The sequence below is a fragment of the Diorhabda sublineata genome, chromosome 6, assembly GCF_026230105.1.
Source record: "Diorhabda sublineata isolate icDioSubl1.1 chromosome 6, icDioSubl1.1, whole genome shotgun sequence".
Taxonomy (NCBI): Eukaryota; Metazoa; Arthropoda; class Insecta; order Coleoptera; family Chrysomelidae; genus Diorhabda; species Diorhabda sublineata.
This window is the reverse complement of record NC_079479.1, coordinates 26,878,229-26,900,103: the sequence shown is the minus strand read 5'-3', so window position 1 is coordinate 26,900,103 and position 21,875 is coordinate 26,878,229. Positions and strand designations below refer to the sequence as shown.

The window sequence follows — 21,875 nt, the reverse complement described above, 5'->3', positions numbered from 1 at the left end:
TTCTACATACTATCTTCTTCTATCAAAAGAAATCAAACATAACAACATAAGATCGATTACTGACTAGTTTCGACGTTATTACCTCTAATCAGAGCAGTTTAACAGCCCTCGTTCGGGCTTGAGACCCTAACTGAAGACAACGTCAAAGAGCGTCGCTATTTGGTTTATGTGGTTAAACATTCCCCAGCTAACGCTAACTGGCGCCACCCTACTTCCAACGGCGTAAATCAATATTCGTCGAGGCATCAGCCAGGAAAGTAGTTGTTTTCTCCTGTGAAGAACGGCAGAATACATTTTCGAAATACTGAATTCCGAAATAGTTCAGGGGTGAATAGTAGATACATTTTACACACCTCATTTACCATCAGAATCTACATTATCAGCGACTACGCGACTAACTTTGGAGAAGTGTTCTTTATCAGGGAAATTACATTATAGAATGAAAATCATGAGTTAAAACTCCATTGTTGTGATCCAAAACATTTCTAGAATGAATATGGAAAATCCTTGCCATTCTCTGATCCAAGCTTTCGAATACTTATGTATTCACCGTCTGGGAATCAATTAGTTCGGAATTGTGGTGTGATAAATTTTGTTATATCTTTTGAAAAACATTAGATTCATCAACTTCAAAATTCAAATCGACAGTTGACAAAAATTTTGAGCTTGATACCTATAAATATTGTTGCTGACGTATTAATCACGTGATGAAAGACCTCTACCGTTTCTACTGTAGATGGCATCAATTATTTCAAAAAAACTTTCATTCTGAATGTTTCGTTGTGAACCTAACACAAAATAGAATGTTATCAAATTAAGTTACTTTACAGTACACCGTATATTATATTGTGTTAAGGTTATTGCTATTTAACCGTAAACGCCACCTAATTATTTTTATAATTTATCATACTAATTATAATCATTACGGAAAATTAAAAACTTCATTTAAACAATATCCACTGGCAACTACTTCCTTTTTAACACATTACTCAATAAGTCGTGTGACTAACTAAGAAAAAACTTTTTTTTGCAAAAATCGATTTTATTCATCAATGTAAACACAAACACAAGAACAATACAGTCATTCCAACGCATCTCTAACTTCTCGATGCCGTGCTTGTAAAAGAATTTGTCTTTTGCCTCAAAATAGGCTTCAAATTCTTGTTCATTTGAGCTGAATTTCTTACTGGCGAGTATTTTTTTTGAGATCAGCGAATAGCCAGTAGTCACTGTAGGCCAGATCTAGACTATACTGTGGATGAGGAAGCAATTCTATCTATCTATGGAACGGTGTATTGTCTTGGTAAAACAGTAGTTTTTTCTTCGATATATGGGGCTGTTTTTCCTTGATTTTTGCACTTAAGCGATCCAACCACTCTATGTAAACGATATTCCATGCGCATCCCAAAATACTGAAGCCATAATCTTCCCAGCTGACTGTTGGGTCTTTGGACGCTTCGGACGTGGTTCACCGACAACTGTACACTCAGATGATGATCATTTTTATTCCGAAGTGAAGTGATGGATCCATGTTTCATCTATTGACACATATCGAAGCAAAAAATCTGATTTATTACGTGTAAACATGACCAAACACTGCTCTGAATCATTGACACGTTTTTTTTTTGATCGGCTTTTAATAAACGCGGCACCCACTTTGAAAAAAGCTTTCTCATGTTCAAATGTTCATGCATAATTTTGAACACACTGCCTTCTGATATCTTAAGGCATAAGCTATCTAACGCAATTTTAATTTACGATTAGATGTAACCAAATTGTGGACTTTTTTGATGCTTCAAATTCAAACACACCAATAACAAATGGTTCTTTTCGATGCAGCAGTAGCTTCACTTTGTGCGCCATCTGTGAGTCAGTCACACGACTGACTAATGTTATACGTACATCAGAATAGACAAAAAACTAACATTTATAAACTATTTTTAATAATATGTAATGTAGAAGAATATGGAGGTATGAAAAATTTGATTTATTACTTACCGTCTCTCAATTTCTGTTCCATCCTTATAAGATCCTTAACTCTTATAATTTTAGTTCCGAGTTGTTCCAAAATAGCATTAGTTTTTGGATCCAAACTATCCGTGTCGTCCTCCGTTTTCAATTCGTTACTACCATTGGACATGTAGGACGGAGGATAATCTGACGGATCATATTCCTGCATCAGATTGCCCCCACCGCTGTCATCCAGAAGATACACTTGATTTACTGAGTCGTCCATATCTCCCCCTGGAAGGACAGCGGTGGTACCACCTGGCGGTCCGGTCCGATTCAAGCTGGCGGTTGGAGATCGATGCTGACGGGCCGGTCTTTGAGGTTGTATGCCACTTCCAATTCCATCATGGCTCTAGAAAACGGAAAATCTTTCAAGTTTTTTGTTTCGAACGTCATATAAAACCAATATCTCGTAGAGGTAGTGGGTTGCGTAAGGATAACTACCACGGGGCGTTAAGAATGTTGCGGAGTATTGACTTGACTTTGTGGGAGGGGATTATAATACATGGCAATACTGGGATGTTCAATCTCTTGTAGTGAAGGCTATGCGGAATGATTTATTGAATTGACATTTATTCGCCAGTTAGTAAATAAACCATATTTCTAGGATGTTGAGGTGTTCTTGGAGTTTATTGGTGGCTACCGGAGGATTACTGTCTGTTGCGATGTCAATAGTGTCGTCTACGAACGTAGCGAATCAATTATCAAGCATATAAGTATAAGAAATATCATCATCATCATGCCGTTCAATCTCTTGGATTATGGCTAGTGCTTTGGGCTACATATCGCTTTATTAGGGTGGATTACTCTCCTTGTTCTTTTTGTTAGTCTTCTTCAATTTGGTTTCTCCAGGTATTTCTTGGTCTGTCACTGCCTCTTGGCTATAGAGGTATCCATTGTGTTATCCACCTTACCATTTCTGTAGGTTTCCTTTATTTTTCTTCAATCTTCTCTCTCCATCTCCGAGTACAGTTCTCAGTATTTTTCTCTCGATTATCTCCCTCCTTTTTATGTATGACAGTTGTTTTCATGACGTACGCAATCACTGAACTTATTAATGTTTTATATATTTTTATTTCGTCCTTTTTATCAATATCCCTGCTTTTGAGTAACTTTTATTTCAAATGTTCGATATCCGTTCTTTTCTCAAATGAAAGCAGAGTGTGCCTTCACGGTAGCGATAGAAGAGGGCGAGTCTATAGAAGACCTGGAGAAAGATTCGCGCAGTGTTGCTTAAAATAAAATGTAGCTTTTGAAGGAGGTTCCTGGATGGCGTGAATGGGTAATTCAATGGAAGAAAAACCCGAGATTCTTCAAAAGACGTATATACATTTGATGAGCCCGAATTTAAACAATAATCGACTATATGAGTCTTTGAAGACAATTCAGATCCAAAAAAAGCACTTCGAAGAAAATGGTCGCTTGTTTTGTCGGAATAACTGGACATGTCACCACCGTTCCATTAGAGCAAAGTAGAATGGTACACATGCATTTGTTTGCCAGAAATGTTCGAAAAATCGGGGAAACCAATCGCAGAAGACGAATCATTTGCCTTACAGTCCTTGTTGTAGAGCCCAATAATTTCTTCTTATCAAAAATAAATTGCGAGGTCGACGTTTTTCTACAGAAGCAGTTGATGCGTTAAAATTATATGTTTTGGAGGCACCTCAATCGGAATGGAAAAAATGCTTTGACAATTGGTTCAAACGAATGCAAAAGAGTATTGATCTTAATGAAGAATATTTTGGAAAACATTAGAGCCATATTCAATAATCAACATTTGTTTTTATTTGTCTTTCTCAAAACTTCATATACCTTTACTGAATTGTGTGTTAATAAGAGAATTGAACATTGGCAATCCTGGTACGCATGTTTCACAATATATAATCTGGTTTTGGTTTAAACGTATGTTGATTAATAGATACTCAACAACAACAACAGATAGCAGAGCAGTTCTTGGAGCACTTGAGTCAAAGCTAGTATGGGAATGCATACAATCTTTGAACCAACTAGGATCAAACAACAAAGTTACTCTAATGAGGCTTTATTTTTGTGAAACATTACCATGAACTCGATAGAAACATCATCATGACGATGATTCTGTTCCATAGTGAGCAAACGCGGCACCCATCTTTCACATGTCCAAATTTCTGAGTTAATATGCGATGTACTTTTTGAAATGCCTACAATGTCTGATAGCTCGCGCACTCTCTGGCGACGATCATCCACTTTATTTGGTCGACCACTGCGAAGGTGGTCCTCGCAGGTCGTACGGCCTCGTTTAAACTGCTCTGTTCAGCTTTTATATTGGTTGGAATAAGGCCTTGCAAATACAAGTATTGTATCACATAACGATATCGGATTTTCCATATTCACAAATCACTAAAAACGGTCACTACTGATGACTGCCAAACAAATAATAAACAACTTGTCGTCTTCAAATTTGAAACCTATGCTGTAAAGATTTTGTACTTTCTGATAAAGTGGTATTTTTCAAGTAACTAACGTCATCTCTAGGTCAGGCCAGGTACTTCTGAGGCCATAATCGTAAATTCAATAGTTTCATGTATTTATTTCCGACGTTGATAATAAAATTAATATTGATTTATAGTATGGAAAGAAATTATTCATATATGAATACTATCCGTAGCTTCAATGTTCGTTCCTGTTCAATGTGATTTCAATTATTGAAAAACGTGAATTATTAACCGATAACGTTTTCTCCTTAAAAGAGGGAAGTAAAATGGGGTCAATCAATGCATTAAGTAAACTATAAAAAATTAATTCAATATTATATTTCCAGATTGTTAATATTTCGCCAAGATAAAAATCTCAATAAATTATTTTGATTACTTTGATCTTGACTTTATCATTTCTTCTTTTTGATTTCGTCATTCAAGCATGCGTTTCATTTTTTGTGCAGTAAATTAAACTAAACGTATTCTAAACCACAATACTTCTAACCCATTAACTATTTCTTCTTCTCCCACTTTACATAATGAGCAATTGCCATATTTTGCCAAAACACAAAATTTCGTTCTTCTTCATGAACTTCATTAATCTAGAACTAGCACACTCTTTCTCATATATTTTGGCGGATACAGAATTGAACAGAAGCGAGTGCGTCTTTTGAAATACACTTCTGAATTTAATCCCTCACCTTTTTAACAATAATAAGTCTTATTATTCCCCATTTCCAAATTAAAATATAACGAAAACTCACTGGGATTTCCAAGTTTTGCTTTGTTCCCTTTGTTGCTTTACAGAATTCTTGCCTGTCGATTTTCTTGACTTCTGAATTACATTCTGTTTCTTTAGAACGTTACGTACTCTTTTTTCTTTGGCATTTTTTTCGTTTTCTGCCTGAACCTGACTTTCTTTCAACACGCCGACAGATATAGTGTGTGCGGTCCAACTCATGACGATTTTTAATCCGTTGAGATGAAGGATACGATAACCCGGGACGGAGTTATTTCAGGTAAACGAAAAGGTAGTCTAGTCCAAGTACATAATACACAGGGCCGGATTAAGATTTATAAGGCCCGGGGCTAAAATAATGACGGGGCCCCTTAAGGAATTCGAAAACCCGGAAAAATTCACAAAATAATATCAATAAGTTAGATTTGTGGTATCAACACATCAAATAATACAGAATGATTTCCAAATGATGGGGCCCTCTTGGACCTGGGGCCCAGGGCTATAGCCCCCCCAAGCCACTAGCTTAATCCGGCCCTGATAATACACCTTGTGACGGTTTCATCAAGAGTATTACCTTTAAAATTGTTATGTGTCTGGTGGAATTATGAAGGTTTTGTGTACTACGAAATCACTCCAGACAGTCAAATGGTAGAGCTATCAATTCCGTGGTATATAGTGGATAGCAGATCCAAATTTATGAGGCTTTATCTGCATAACATGCTAAACCTCATACTGCGATAGTCCGCGGAATAAGATCAAAGTACTATTATTTATTCAGATCTTTGACGAAAAATTTTAACCCAAGAAAATGTTGGAAATGCAACGTGACAATTTTTTGAATCTAACCGCAAAGAATGTTTTTATCAAGATCGCAAAGAGCTCGCTGAACGCTGGTTAAAGATGGGCTTTCTTTTTGTATGATTATTTAATACACAAAATGAACATTGAAAACTGCCATTATTTATGAGACATCCTCTATTTCCCTTAATTATCCACAATCAAACATCTTTGTAAATTTGAGTTTAGATAGATTCTTTTAAACGCAATTAGTTAATTACAGCGCTTTGCTCAACACGATTCATTTTATTCGTGATTCCTCGAATTCAGGATTTTGTTATAGGTACGCTTGAACTTATTAATAGGACTTTTAGGAAATTATGATCATGATCTGAATGCCTAACCCGGATCACGTTCATTGTCGTTAGGAAACTGATTTCAATTAATCGGATCCTTGTCATATGTTATGATCATTTCTACCCTGGTAGATCAGTGGGTAAACGCGAGCAGCTAACGGGTTGTTTCATTTGTCTATGGTATTTTGAAGTTTTGATAACTGCTCGATAACAATTATCAAACATCTAGAATTTATTATATAACAAAATAAATACCATTGAAGAATTAACACACAAAGTAGTAATGAGAATCAAAAGTTCGTGTACATCATGTTCTAAATTTAGAATTTCCGCCGAAATTTGAACTAGACCTTAGGAAACTGTGATCTGGGTTAGGATTTGCAATCAGCTGATGGCTGATGGTAGGTCCACACGATACAAACTTCCATAAAATTCTATAGGAATTTGTCTGTGCAAATTTTTACCCCGACTTTATAGTCTGTACAGATATCTGTACGAACAAATGTCGTATCGTGTTGACCCACCATGATATACCTGAACCCGGGTTATAGTTCCCGAAAAGTCCTAATTTTTAGCTTTTTTAGTATCATAATATGATGTGATGATAAATAATTTTTATGATTTACAAAAACGTCAGTGGTGTAACAGTCTAGGTAGTCATTGTTTATCTTTCGAAATTAGTTTAAGAGCAGCTGAAATCTTGATCCTCATCTTACGTCTCAAATTCCATTTTGTTTTAATCTCTTTATCCATATTCTTATGAACTTACGTTTATGATTAATATCAGGAATTTAATACGATGGTTTGTTATTATACTTTATACTGAGTATAAAGTATAAGAAAATGGGACCCAGCCTATCGAATGTTTCTATACCCATTTCCCGTTCTCCATAGAGTTGATATTAAAGATAGAGTGGAGTATCAGAACTTGTTCAAGTAGACCTGAACCTCTTATAGAGAGGAAGACCATCGGTATACCACTCTCTATATTTCTCTACTCTATTCTGATTGGATCGCCGTAACGTCGAGTGATGGAAATATCTTCGGGGTCACTCAACCTTTGATGCTTTGTATACGGGCAATGTGAATTGCAAGATATATCGGTTTGATTGTTCCCAACCAAATCTAAAATATGTTCCTAAGACAAGCTTCTAAAGGTAATCACGCACTAGTCGTCATCGGACGGAACGTTCGCAACGGACAAATTCCGAGGTCTCCCGACAGTCGTGAGTTTGAGTGGCATCCTGTCGCTGTGGAAGTGTCGTGCGTTTGAAATCATTGAAATAAATGCATTATTACTTACTGAGATGGTTCATCCACCTTCCTATATCTTCCCAAATATTGTCCCTGCGTTGTTGATTTGAGTATTGAGGGTTCCTCAGATTACATAGCTCTTCATACTCCTGCACGATCACTATTAACTGCATCCATCTCAGGTGACAATCGAGTTATAATAAATAATATATAGATAGTCGAGACGTGCTAAACGTCGGAGTGAATATTCTAACTACAATCGGCTCCGAACGGAGAGAAAGAAGCTCGCATATTCCAGGAATTCCTGATACTGTTGACACTCGGATGATTCGGAATGAATGGCCCTTCTCGGATTCTCGTCGGCATTACCAATCTCCGCTACGTACAATCGCATTTGTGCGCGCAGATCCATTTGAATCAATGTTTTTAATCACACTCGGAAAATCTTATCCGTCCGATGCGTGCGTGTGCTTCGTCCGATGACGAAAAGTGCGTGACCATCTTAAGTGGACTCATTTCTGAAGAGCTTGTTTCAGTATCTTGGATCAATGAAGAACGCCTTCGCAAACAAAAGTTTATTCTCTAAACCAGAAAATTTGCTAATAATTCATCTTTTAAAATGGTAATCGTATCAACAATGCCTTCATCAAATGTATCAAGATCGCAAATAAGTCTCTCTATAGGGAAGGTTGAGGGAATCACAGATATAGAAACATCGGTAGCACTTAACTCTTGAATCAGTTTCTCAAATAATGGTCTTAGTACACCGATAAGATTCTCAATAATCGTACATGCTTTAGACGCTGATAGGGAAATTATATTCTTTGACGTGCAGCTCGTTTTGAGCAGAAGTAGAATGATATTCATGAAAGGAAATGATGTATTTTCACGCCTTTTTTCATGTTTCTCAATAAACATGTGGCGATAAATAAAACAATAATCTTTCGACCCCTGATTGATTGATTCCTAATCCACTTTGTCATTTTTTGGGTATTCCTATTCACCATTCTGTTATAACCTTTTTAGTGTCCTAGTGGCAAGCAATTAACTTAATCCTCTCCCATATAATATACAAGGCGGTAGGTTTCAGGCAAAAGCCAACTACCTCTCTCCACCTCCATAATAAACTGTAAAATCAAATGGAACCAAAACACCGAACAAAAAATGACCAAAAATGCCATTAAATGGTATTCGGATAGATCAAAAACAACAGACGGAACTGGAATAGGAGTGTACGGGCACAGAACCAAACACTCTGAAAGTCTGGGCAGTGCACCAAGCATTTTTCAAGCAGAAATTTATTTAATTGAAAAATGTGTTCAGTTTAAACTATTGAGGAACTATCGCAAACATGAGATCATCATCCTATCCGACAGACATGCAGCCATTAGAGTTCGAAGCTCCAATATCATAAAAGTTCGCTAAATCGGGGGCAGACAAGCCCTTCATGGGATCCTGTAGTATCAGCTACAGAACAATAGAAAAAGCACTGCAAAAGAAGGCAGATAGGAGCAAAACCAATTGTTGGGACAACCTACAGGAGCTGAGACAGGCAAAGACTCTTCTGTGAAACTATAACCTGAGTAGATCTGCTGAATGTATCACGCCAAGTAAGAGCAGGAGTTATATCTAGACACTGTCGCGTGAAGACGCTAGACCTAGCAGATAATGGGGCGTGCAGATTTTGTTGCACATAGGACGAAATTTCTATCCACATTCTCTCGAAGTGTGAAACACTAAGAAATTCCACAGCACTACACCTGAGTGCGTATAAAACAGAAGACGAAGATCTCTGGCAATTAAAGCCAAGGAGTGTGATTGATGGATCAGCTGTAAACATCGAGTCTCCAGTATCACAGCAAGAAATAGACATTAGATGGATCGCAGTGTATACGAGGTGCAAATATTAAAATATTCGCTTGCTATTAGACAAAATTAACTACAACAAGTATAAGTGGGGACCTGAAGGTGATTGGAATTTTAATGGAACTTTAGGGAAGGTTTACGAAACATTGCTGTTTTCTTTGACTATGGGACAGTCGGAAAGTAGTTCAACACATTGTAAAAAAAAATTGACAAACAAGAAGTGAGTTTCAACCGGGACTTCAAAATGTTAAGTTTATACCCCTTGTAGATCCCAAAAATGACCTTCTGCCCCCCCTTCACATTAAACTTGAATTGATGAAAACCTTTCTAAAGGTTATTGATAAAGAGGGTGATGGATTCAAATACGAATAGCGAAGTCTTTCCCCAGTTGAGTGATGCCAAATTAAGTGGAGGTATTTTTATTGGGCCACAAATAAGAAAATTGCTGAACGATGATAATTTTGCAAAAAAGCTCACCAGACAGGAACTTAGAGCATGGAAGGCATTTGTTAGCGTGGTGAGGTGATTTTTGGGCAATAATATGGATCCAAACTACCAACAGTTAGTTGATGAACTTCTAGACGCCTACAAATCCCTTGGTGCTCGAATGTCATTGGAAATTCATTTGCTCCATTCCTATCTGAAATTTTTTTCTGAAAATTTGGGAGCTGTCAGTGATGAGCAGAGTGAAAGGTTCCACCAAGATATTAGAACAATGGAAATTCGGTATGGCTATGATGGGTGATTACTGTTGGTTTTTAAAAAGAGAAAGTGCAACCCCTCAGAAAAGGAAAAAGTAGAGCTAATTGATATTCGAAGTGATTTTTTTTAAAGTTTTTGTTTTTAATAGATATGAGAAATGTTTCTTAGATGTAAACTATTAGTATTTTTAATTTATACGATTTAAAAACTGTTACTACAAAAAAATTTATTTTTTGTCGACCAGAGTTCTTTTTGAAATATCTCGTATATACAATCAGATAGCGAATCAGTAGAGAGGATTAGAGTGTAAAGTTGTTAAGTTTTCTATGCAATTTATAATTAGAAGTAATAATGTTTTTTTTTATTGAAAATTTTTTATTCGATAGTTTCTAAGAATTATTAAAAATAAAACATATTTTCTATGGATATATAAATTAAAAAAAGATCGTTCGTTACCTTCATTTTGATTATTGCGATAAAACAATTTTCTTCTTTCTTAAAAAAGATCTATTAAACGGTGGATCATCCCGTATTCGAATCGGCACTTTATACAACGAAAACATACAAAAATGATCTTTGAACCCTCACCGAGCAACCTTGTATCCTTTCCAATAAATTAAATACGCGGTCAAATCGAATACTTGAACGCATAAAAAATACACTCACGTATGAAGTATATATTATGTCGTCCATAATAGGAAGGAAATTACCTTGATAGACTAACTTATATGCAAAAATAGTTGCGCTTCGCAATTATTACATTTTTTTTTTTATAAAAGAAGTAATTGTGTATATACTTTATCTATTAACATTTTCCGTATACCGGCGGAAAAACCGGCGCTTCCGTTTTTCGATGTCGCCACAATATAACTGCGCGGTAGGTTGTTATTAATAGTTCATTTTTTAGTTGGCTTGGCGATAAAACAATAAGCTACGGCAGATTTAGTTTATTCATCGGAATTTATAATAGCAGTATTATTTTTACCTAATTAATCTATAGAGAATCGACTTTTTACATTCGTATTTTGAAGGGTACAGGTTAAGGAGAACTCTCTGTGTAAGAAAGTCGAAAAGTGTTAATTTATACCCATGTGAAGTAATCGACGGATTTCTGCCAAGAATATTTGGTAATTATACACTTTCACGGTGACCTGGTTTTTTGGCTCTAGAAAATCAAAAAATGGATGGATTTTAATGATCTTGGTCTCAAAATGTTCCATTTTACGGCGGATTTATAAAAAAAATTAGTAGAAATAGCTGGAATGAAAATTTCTCATAGTTTTACTGTTTTAAATCGTAAAAAAACGGTTTTGCAAAATAATCCTTTACAAAAAATTATCTCATTATCAGATAAAGTTCTTATATTTTTTTTGTATTCTACATAAATTAATAAACGATTTAAAAAAAATCCAAAAAGAATGAGTTTTTCAGTTTTTATAGCTTAAAATGAAATCGATGAAAAACAATCAATTTTCGTGAATAGTTTCGTACTATATTCTTCAATGTTAATAGTTTTTGGACCATTAAAAATCGAAAAATAGATAAATTTTATAATTTTGGTTAGGTTAGGTTAGGTTAGGTTGTTTTGTATCACTGAATATTGTAAGTGCTTCAAATGTATTCAATTCACAATTGTTGCAACTCATTGTCAATATATTTCAATTTATTATTAACAAAATCCCACAACTCACAATTATTCAAAAAAATTAACCTTTTTGAAATTTTTTTTTCAAAATATTCATTTTTTTATGTAAATTGCGAAAAAAATATACGAACTTGATTCCACGACGTCAGAAACAGTTACGAAGGATTATATGTAGAAAGTCATTTTTTTGCATTTAAAGTCATGAAACTGTAGAAAATATTTATTTTTTTTAACTTTCGTATTTTTTTTATAAATCCGCCGTAAAATGGAACATTTTGAGACCAAGATCATTAAAATCCATTCATTTTTTGATTTTCTAGAGCCAAAAAACCAGGTGACCGCGAAAGTGTATAATTACCGAATATTTCTTCACAACATAAACTGAACTTTGGCGAAAAAATGTTAATAGAGGAGAATAGGGTTTTTCAATAAAAGGTGATCCCGTCTCTGGGATAGATAGAAAACTGAACAATATTTGGGGCTTGCTGGGTAAAAAAATTTCGTAACACTCTCCGTATTCAAGATAAATTGCGTTGGAGAAAACTTTTTATTGAACTAACTAACTAACTAACTTGAAAACTAAAAAATATTTGGGGTTAGTTCAATAAAAAGTTTTCTCCAACGCAATTTATCTTGAATACGGAGAGTGTTACGAAAATTTTTTACCCAGCAAGCCCCACATATTTTTTAGTTTTCTATCTATCCTAGAGACGGGATCCCCTTTTTTTGAAACACCGTATATAATGAAATTAAACATAATTTTACTAGTTTTACGCACTCGAAAGTTTATCAGTAGTACGTTCTTTACGCAAGGTAGAAAATAGTTACTTTTGTGTGTAAAATGTTTAATTCTCGCCAAGATCGTATGACGAGGCCAAAAATTCTCTCGAATGTGCCATGAAATTAAGAATTTTCTACACGAAATACAAATAACATTTTTTCGTATGTACAACCGTGAATGTAAAATAAACGGAACAAATTTTATTTCAATCTCGCTATTTGCCGAGTCAATTAAGTTATCGACATTACCGTTGGTATTTGAAACCGGATTTTGAACTCTTATCTAATTATGTGATGAAATTGATTTACACATTTTGTTGGTCGTTCGATTTCACCATATTCTGATAACGATATTTGGCAGTTATATCCTTTTTTCAATGCAGGAAATTGAATTATAATTGCAACAGTTAAATGAAAAAAAAGCTTTTGATGTTGGAAAAGTATATGTGGATATACAGATAGAGAAATGTGACGGAAAGTTGGTTATATAGGAATTATTATTTTCTAATAGTTGGCTGAAAAATCCAAACTGGTGGCGGAATTACTATGGGCCATATCAGCCATCAATAGTGAACGTTTTCAGTGATTTGTAAATATGGAAAATTCGGTCATCGTTATGTGATACAATACTTTCATTTGAAAGGCCGTAGCCCAACCAATATAAAACCTGAACTAAATTCTACTCTGGCTGAGACTGCTCCTTCGTTATCAACAGTAAAATATTGAGTAGCAGAATTTAAACGACGCTGTACGACCTGCGAATACCAGTATTGCAGTGGTTGACCAAATGAGGTGATGACTCCAGAAGAAAATCCACTGGATGATCGTCGATTGAAGGTTTGAAGATGAGCGAGGTCGCGGACATAGTAGGCATTGCAAAAAGTAGGATATCAACTGAAAATTTGGCATTGAAAAAGCTGTGCACAAGGTAAGTGGCGCTTTTGCTCACAATGGAACAAAAGCAGTGTCGTGAAGATGTTTGTGGCAACGTTCTACAGAAATAAAGCCGAATTTTTGGCGTCGTTTCATAACCATGGATGAAACATGGGTCAATCATTTCACCCCCGGATTAATAGAACATTAAAAACAATGGACTGAAACGGGAGAACCGGCTCCAAAGAAGGCAAAGACCGTTCCATCTGCAGGCAAAGTCATGGTGTCGTTTTTCTAAGATGCGCGTGGGATAATTTTCATTGACTACCTTAAAAAAGGAAAAACTATCGACAGCTAGTATTATGCGAACTTATTGCAACGTTTGAGCGAAGAAATCAAGCAAAAACGGCCGCCTTTGGCTAAGAAGAAAGTGTTACTGAGTCAAGACAATGCACTAGCTCACACATCCGTTATTGCACTGGCCAAAATTGATGAATTAAAGTTTGAATTGCTACGTCATGCATCCTATGCATCAGATTTAGCCCTCTCTGACTATTTCCTGTCCTCAAGACTTGAAAAAATAGCTCGACGGTGAAAGATTTTCCAAAAATGAAGAGGTGATGTGGGCAGTTAATACCTTGACGATTCTTATTATAAAAAAGATATCGAGCTTATTGAACATCACTGGGAAAAGTGTATGGAGTTAAAAGGAGATTACGGAAATGGAAAAAAACGTATGGAAAGGTGTGTGTCGAGGGGAGGGGAGTATACTGAATGGGAGCCTTCGAATGTAGAATAATTTTTATGATAAAACCCCTTTTCGTAACCAGTTATCTGTATTATTATTTATTTAGCTCCACTGATTACTTGAGAAGGAAGGGAATTCAATGCAATTGTTGTCTTAAACCTAGTCCTGAAGACAACTCTCTTAATTTCAGAATCCCATTGAATTGCCATTCAATCAAAGGTGAATATTTCAACAAAGTTTTGTTCAATGAATAATGTCGCTTACCTTACAACTATCAACGGATCCGTGACTGAGAGTTTTCGTATGGTGAGGATGGAATGGTTGCTGTTGTTGTTGTTCTCTTGGTCGAGAAGGTGATGCACTTCTGCTAGACGTTTTACTTCCTGTTTGTTGAGAACTTACATGCAAGCTGTCCATTGCACCTAACCTGTAAAGGAATTTTTTCAAATATAATTGAAACCGAATTATTTCCTTAGCTCAAGTTGAGATGTCCAGTAAAGCAGAAGTACCATCGAGCCTCCTCAATTTTTAGAATAATAGGAAGTAAGTTTTTTTTTAAATTCGTGATAAAATTGGAATTTTAGTCATGATGATGTTAGTATTCCATTCAATCTATGTTAAAAGCAGCGATTTATCGAAATAGCAATTCCCTTCTGTTGTTTGCCATACCTTTCATCCTATTGATTTATGAATCTACTCGTACCGGTGACTCCCATGAAGACATGATTACTGATGTTATAATGGATAATGCAAGTTATCACTCGAGACATCCAAATAAATTGCCTATAGCCAAAAAGATTTTCGAACTTGACTAAATTCAAAAAATATTAAGGTTCGATTCTAATTTGGGTTTGTAAGAAGTAGCTCTATTTATAGTGGTGATATTTCATATTAGAATTATTCTTTATGAACGTAACGATGTTTAAAAGTCAAAGTTTAAACCCTCATCCTGTATAACCAGAAGGATGCAATGTTGTTTATACCTAGTTAAAAATGTCCACTTTTTACTTTCAGTTGTTTGGAAGTTCTAAGCAGATTGATTAGGATCCAAAGAGGTTTTCCCGCTGGAATTAACTTTCACGGGAGAAGGTTTATTGATGGGAAAACTTAGTATAAAACTGGTAAGTCAAGTTATAAGGTTTTAGTTTTCCTTCAGTCTCTGAAGAGGTTATCAAAACGCACGTCAGACAGTGTAATTGCGAGTTTTGGTGTAGCGGTGGTGTAAACAGTGCGTTCAGTAGGTTGATTAGGTGAAAACACGATACATCCATTATACACGGTTATTCTAAATGATGGATCCATTTTTAAAAATCCATCTTTATTAAAGCTCAAATGCTACACTAATAATTTCCACACCATTGAAAAGAGGAAGTTTCAAAGTTTTTTTTAATGTATTACAAGTGTAGGCAGGCAGTGATAGTTCCAGAAGAGGCCGCAGGAGTTCTCGCGGCAATAGGCCGCCATTCTCTGTCACTACCAGTTGTGAGTGAAATGGCGACCGTGGGACACAAGGTGTTCTGTGTTATTGAGTTCGCAAAATGTAGTGCAGCGGGCATTTCATTCTGAATTTGGCGTAAAACCACCAACTAGAAAAATCATTACTCGTTGGTTTAATCAATTTAAAGAGACTTGGAGTATGTGTAGAGGAAAAAGCAAATGCTGATCGCGTGTGTCTGAAGATGATGTCAGACGAATAGAAGATAGTTTTGTTCGCAGCCCCAAGTAAGTCTACCAATAGAGCTAGTGCAAATGCTGACCGCGTGTATCTGAAGATGATGTCAGACGAATAGAAGATAGTTTTGTTCGCAGCCCCAAGTAAGTCTACCAATAGAGCTAGTGCAGAACTTGGAATACCAACCAACCAAACAACTGTATGGAAAGTTCTGAGACGGCGTTTACTGTACAAGCCCTACCGTTTATAACTCGTGCAGGCTCTCAACCCTAATGACATTAAAAAATTTTTGAAACTTCCTCTTTTCACTGGTATAAAAATTATTCATGTAGCATTTGTACTTTAATAAATACGAATTTTTGAAAAATGGGTCCATCATTTAGAATAATCCTGTATTTATACAAATGTTACTTAACACTAAAGATACAAGAGGTATAACTTGACAAATATTTTAACTGTCTATTAAATAAGTGATACGCCTATGGATTACGAATGGTCTATCATTTTTTCACTGAATCATTCATAAAAATAGACTTTAATCACTTTTACTGTTGTTTTGATTGATTTGATTCTTAATCCTTTGAGATAAGGATGCGCCAACTCGGGACGGATATTTTAGGTAAACGAAAAGGTAATCCGAGTATTTAATAGAACTCGTGACAAGTTTATTAAGAGTATTACCTGGAATTTAGTACCTAATCCTAATTTGTAAAGTTCAAAAATCCAAAAATTGAAACTTAGAATTTCTAAATCCTTCAAAATGCATTTTAACCCTAGGTAGGCAGGTTGATACAGGTATACAGTGTTTCGGAACTTGATGCCACAAATTAGGAAGTGAGTAGATGACGTGAAAATAATGATGGAATTTGACGGAATAAATAAGACTATTTGAAGGCCATGGGCGGCTCATGCCTTATGGTTAACAATCCGTAACTAAGAGAGCAAAAATATTTTCTTCATTCAATTTTCTAGCAAAAAGGTACTCTTTGTTTAACTTTGTTTAAAATTTATGGTTTAGGATATATGTAGATATCTAGATTGTTGTACATGCCAAGGAAACGGGTCGCCATAAAGAAAATTTCTGGAAAAAATTATCATAAATTTCAATTATTTATTGAAAATATTTACATTAGATACTAAAACAGAATTAAAAATTCAAAATTGAACTGCATATTGAAATTTAGAAAAATTTAGTTAGTCAGCTCCGACTTATCAAATAAAAACAAAAAAAAACTATAATGAATGTTCGGAGTGGGCACCTTGCACTTCTACACACTTCCGGAGTCTTCCGCTTTCATTAATTCTCATTATTTACATTTATAACTCAAAAACGAGGGGTGGTATGAGAAATTTCCTTTTATGTCACAGCATTATTTTCACACCTACTCACTCCCGGATTTTTTGCATCAAGTATATAAAATTTATACACAATTATATACACATATAATATCAGAAGCATGGCAGGAACTAATAATAAAATCACTGTAACTATCGAAAATGTTGTTAACCTCTGTTATTACTATTCCGTTAAACCACCCTCGTATATATATGACTTACCCGCGCTATATTTATAAAAATGAAAATTCCACCAAGGATGAAACTAAAAAAATATACTAGCTACTTCGCTTGAAGATATCAACTGCCGTAGTTATTGAGAGCGGCAAATACCGCGCGTATTTACTATTGGGTATCAGATATTCGTCAACATATGACGCCAGGTTTTAATAAATTTCCTGTTGATATCATGTTTAATTAACAAGGATAACTGTTGATAATTAAGATATGCCATAACACAACATTTGTTCCAACAATGAGATTTGCGATGAGGTATTTTTGCTCCCATTCATATTTTAGTGGTATTATCAACGTCGGTTTAGGATGTTCTTATCATATTTCGAAAAATATTTAAGAATAATGTGAGTGATGGAGAGCTACTACTGAAAATACGTCGATACTGTTAATGATTTTCCCATACATTTTTAACACGCTTGGGGTTTTAACCCAAAGATTCTACTGTGGATATACACGGCAATTGTGAGACCAATCATCACATATGGGGCAGTGGTTTGGGGTACTAGAACTAGTCTGAATACCACGAGGAACAATCTTTCTCAAAGGTACAAAGACCTGCTTGCTTTTGTGCAACTAGGGCCATGAACTCATGCGTAACAGCTGCACTAGAAGTGATTCTAAATCTCCCACCTCTCCACATAGTACTGGAAAGCGTAGCAGAGAAAACATCACTTTGAATGTTCAGAGACGGATTCACTAAAGAAAAACCGTCCTTAAATAATGACCAAACCTGGCATATGCCTGGGGTCATAGCACCATACAAAAAATGCCATTAAATAGTATACAGAGGAATCTAAAACAGAAGACAGAACTGGAATAGGAGTGTACGGGCACAGAACCAAACACTCTGAAAGTCTGGGCAGTGCACCAAGCATTTTTCAAGCAGAAATCTATGTAATTAAAAAATGTATCCAGTTCAATCTAGATAGGAACTATCAAAAACAGGAAATCATCATTCTGTCCGATAGCCAAGCAAGTTTAAGGCTCCAATATTATCAAATTCAAACTAATTTGGGAACGTCTGGACATTAAACGAGCTAGATAAGAAAAATGAAGTTACCCAACCATTGCAGACCAAGCTGAAAATCGGTGAAATTGTTTAAAATATAATTAAAAATAAAATTTGAAAGTTCCCCATCATTATTGAATTACCAACAGTGAAAGATCCGTTTGATTCCATGTGGTGACATGCGATTCATCGCCATTGACGCAACTTACAAGTACTCAGAATGAAGATGAAGAAAAACAAGAAGAAGAATTTGAAAATTAAAACTCGGACAATCAAATTTCATAACTTTTTTTTTAATTTATCGCTTTTATCTTTTCAACATCTGCTAATTTCCATTATTTTGGAATAGTTTCAGATTAATGATCACTCGTGGAATAGGCCTACTGGGGAAACCATGTTAAAAAAAACGCGCTAAGTACACTACCTCAGAGATGGCGTGGAAACGTGTGCATCACTATATCTCAAAAACAGTGGCTCGTAGGAAAAAAAGTATTCACACGTTTTTTGTACTGTTTTGCTGAAAATCGCAAAAAACTAATATTTTGACCTTTCACCTTGAATCAAATTTTTTCCATAGACGGTAATGATGGGGAACTTTCAAATTTCATTTATAATTATATTTTAAACAATTTTAATGATTTTTAGCACGGTGGGAATTTATCTAACTTCGAATGTCTAAATTGTAAATGTAAACACTATAGCCAATTAAAATGTACAGTCAATTTCAGAAATCACCCTGTAAATTAATGAAGAAGAGAAGTTGACACTTTTTAGTAGCCTCTTGATATCCTCCCTGAGGGGCTCTATATATGGTAAAAGCATGTTCCTCGGGACTTACCCTGTATTAGGGCTGGGCAATTATCAAAAAATATAATTGATTAATCGAAAATAATCGATGTATCGAAAATAATCGATCAATCGAAAATAATAGATCAATCCAAAATAACCTATAAATCAGAAATAATCGATTAATCGAAAATAATGAATTTTCGATTATTCGAAAATCGAAAATAAAGCTTCAAAAGAACGATTGTGGTTTGATTTTTACAAAAAACAAGATAAAGAGCGAGTATACCACTAGAAACATACAGAAGACATTATGGTTTGATTCCCAATAAAAACAAACCAAATAATGAACCTACAGAAGATATTTGGAAGTAAAATTCTGATATTGAATTATGTTGAAATAATTATTCGGAAAATAAATTTTTTAATCGTTAATTTGATTATTTTAACGATTTTACGAAAAATAGTGTGTATGACATAGCCGCGAAACTTTTTAACGACCTCAAGATTATCTTGCCTCGGCCGCAAGCAGTCTCGGCGATATTTTCCGATTAATCGATATTTGTCGATTAATCGATTACCGATTATTTTTAAAAATATATATCGATTAATCGATCACCCGATTATTTTTCGATTAATCGATTATTTTGCCCACCCCTGTATAACTATAAATAATACGAATTATTATAATGTGCAAAGTTTGAAGAATATTTTGAAATGCTCTACTATTCATACCTCCACAAATTCCATAATATAAGTTGTACCATTCTTCCTAAGTACTTGAAATATGAAATGAGCCTTATAAATGTTGAATCACAATTGCATTAGAAGCAATTACTATTTATTTCACTTTTTTCAGTTTTTTTTAACTATGATATTAACTCAAATTTGACATTCACAATAGCACATTCGACTAATTCGCGTTCAACTTTGTATATACAACACGTGCAATTTAAAATAAATAAAAAACAAAATATATGATAGCCGCGGAGATAATACGTCTAATGCTGAAAGATATCGAGTTGAGGAAATAGATTAAGTCATTGGTGGAATCAAAATAACATTCTCATTATGATAACCTTTCGGAGAATTCTTAGTCAGAGACGTGACATACCGTTGTAGGTATATATCTATAGAATTTACAATGAATTAATAAAAAAAGAATAATGCGAGGCATTTATAACAAGCCTATGAATCATACACAATTTTTTTTAACACGTTTTTATTAGTTTCATTTGTCTATCGGATTAATTTTAAATTTTGTACACAAGATCGATATGACAATAATTTTTTCAATTCATATAGTTCTTCCCAATATCAATTCCAGAAGACAGTTATGCGAGGAACAATCAATATAGAAAATAATAAAATAATGTTTACTCCACGTATAAAATTCGGTAAGCATCTAACAAACCGTCAGTCGACGTGGACTCATCATCTCCACTGTTTACTAATGAAAACATCGAATCGTTAACATAAATGCATTTCTATTGGCCGAAGCCGTATGTACACAATTTCTTCGAAATACTCATTCCAGAAAGTCTGCGATAAGCAGTGGCGTCGCTTGGTGAGATTTATTTAATTACTAAATTTCTTTAAATAAATTGAAATATGGCGTTGTTTAGACCATGGGCGAATGAAGACAATGAAATTGCACAGTGCAATGAGAATAAAGACAGGTATGCATTTAATAATAAAGATTTAGATATACAAACAGGGCAAGTTATATTAAATATACTCGCATGTTTAAAAAAGGAGAATATTCAGCAATATGATAATGGGTAAAGAAATGTGAAGAAGAACTGAAATCAGTTGACAAAGCTACTCAAGATTTCATACGTAGGACAATTTATAGTTTATTAGAAGTTGCGACATTAGAAGTAATACATCAAAAGGTAGCAGATTATCCAGAATACAATTATACCAGTTTAGAAACATTGCGTCAAGTTTTGTCAACATGTGGTTTTAAACACAAAAAACCGAAGGCAATAACTGAATCTTCAAGGATCGTTCGATGGCGACAAGATTATTTGAGTCAGATAAAAGACTACCGAAGTTCTAATAGACACATAATTTATCTAGATGAAACATGGTTTAACAGTCACGATGTAGTAAATTCAAGTTTTGTGGACAATAGTAAAAATTGCTGTTTGAATGGACCATGTTCTAAAGGGAAACGACTATGGTAGATCAAACAAAATTGTCAGCAAATGTTTTTTGATGTTGAGAGAACTATACCATCATCCTTGACAGTTTTATATGAGAATAAAATTCAACGTAAACTTGAGAACTATTAAAATCACCGAGTGATAGGTATGAATGGTAATAAACGACCATATGATTAAGGTTAGAGAGATATAAGAGGCTATCGGTATATCAAAAGAACGGATTTTCCATAAACTGATTAAGGAATTACTCATACCTAAGTTAGGTGTAGTGGTTGCTCACTTTGAATCAAAAGGTACTTTTGAATGAATATTTCTTAGACCTTATTGACGCGGTTAAATCAAGATGAGTCCGATTTTTAGCTTCGATTCATAACTGTACATGAAACTTGAATCCCACACCAAATATTTGTGAACTATAAAGACGAACTTGATCCGAAAAAGACAAAGACAGTTTCATCG

The 21,875-nt window shown here is 34.8% G+C and overlaps 1 protein-coding gene across 6 annotated transcripts in view; it reads right to left on the bottom strand.

The window, feature by feature from the left end:
• Positions 1–21,875, bottom strand: part of LOC130446147 (transmembrane and coiled-coil domains protein 2) — a 34,663-nt gene that overhangs the window by 9,916 nt on the left and 2,872 nt on the right. For 2 of the 6 annotated variants that reach the window (XM_056782251.1, XM_056782252.1), the window contains exons 1-3: positions 19,984–21,460; positions 14,474–14,636; positions 1,999–2,362 (exon numbers count right to left, since the gene is read on the bottom strand). In XM_056782251.1, coding sequence (XP_056638229.1) covers positions 1,999–2,362; positions 14,474–14,636; positions 19,984–20,015 — 559 coding nt within the window. In that variant the 5' untranslated portion in view covers positions 20,016–21,460. Of the gene's footprint in view, positions 1–1,998; positions 2,363–10,619; positions 11,339–14,473; positions 14,637–19,983; positions 21,461–21,875 lie in introns of those variants that run through there. The other 4 variants (XM_056782254.1, XM_056782253.1, XM_056782255.1 and 1 more) reach the window with 2 other exon arrangements.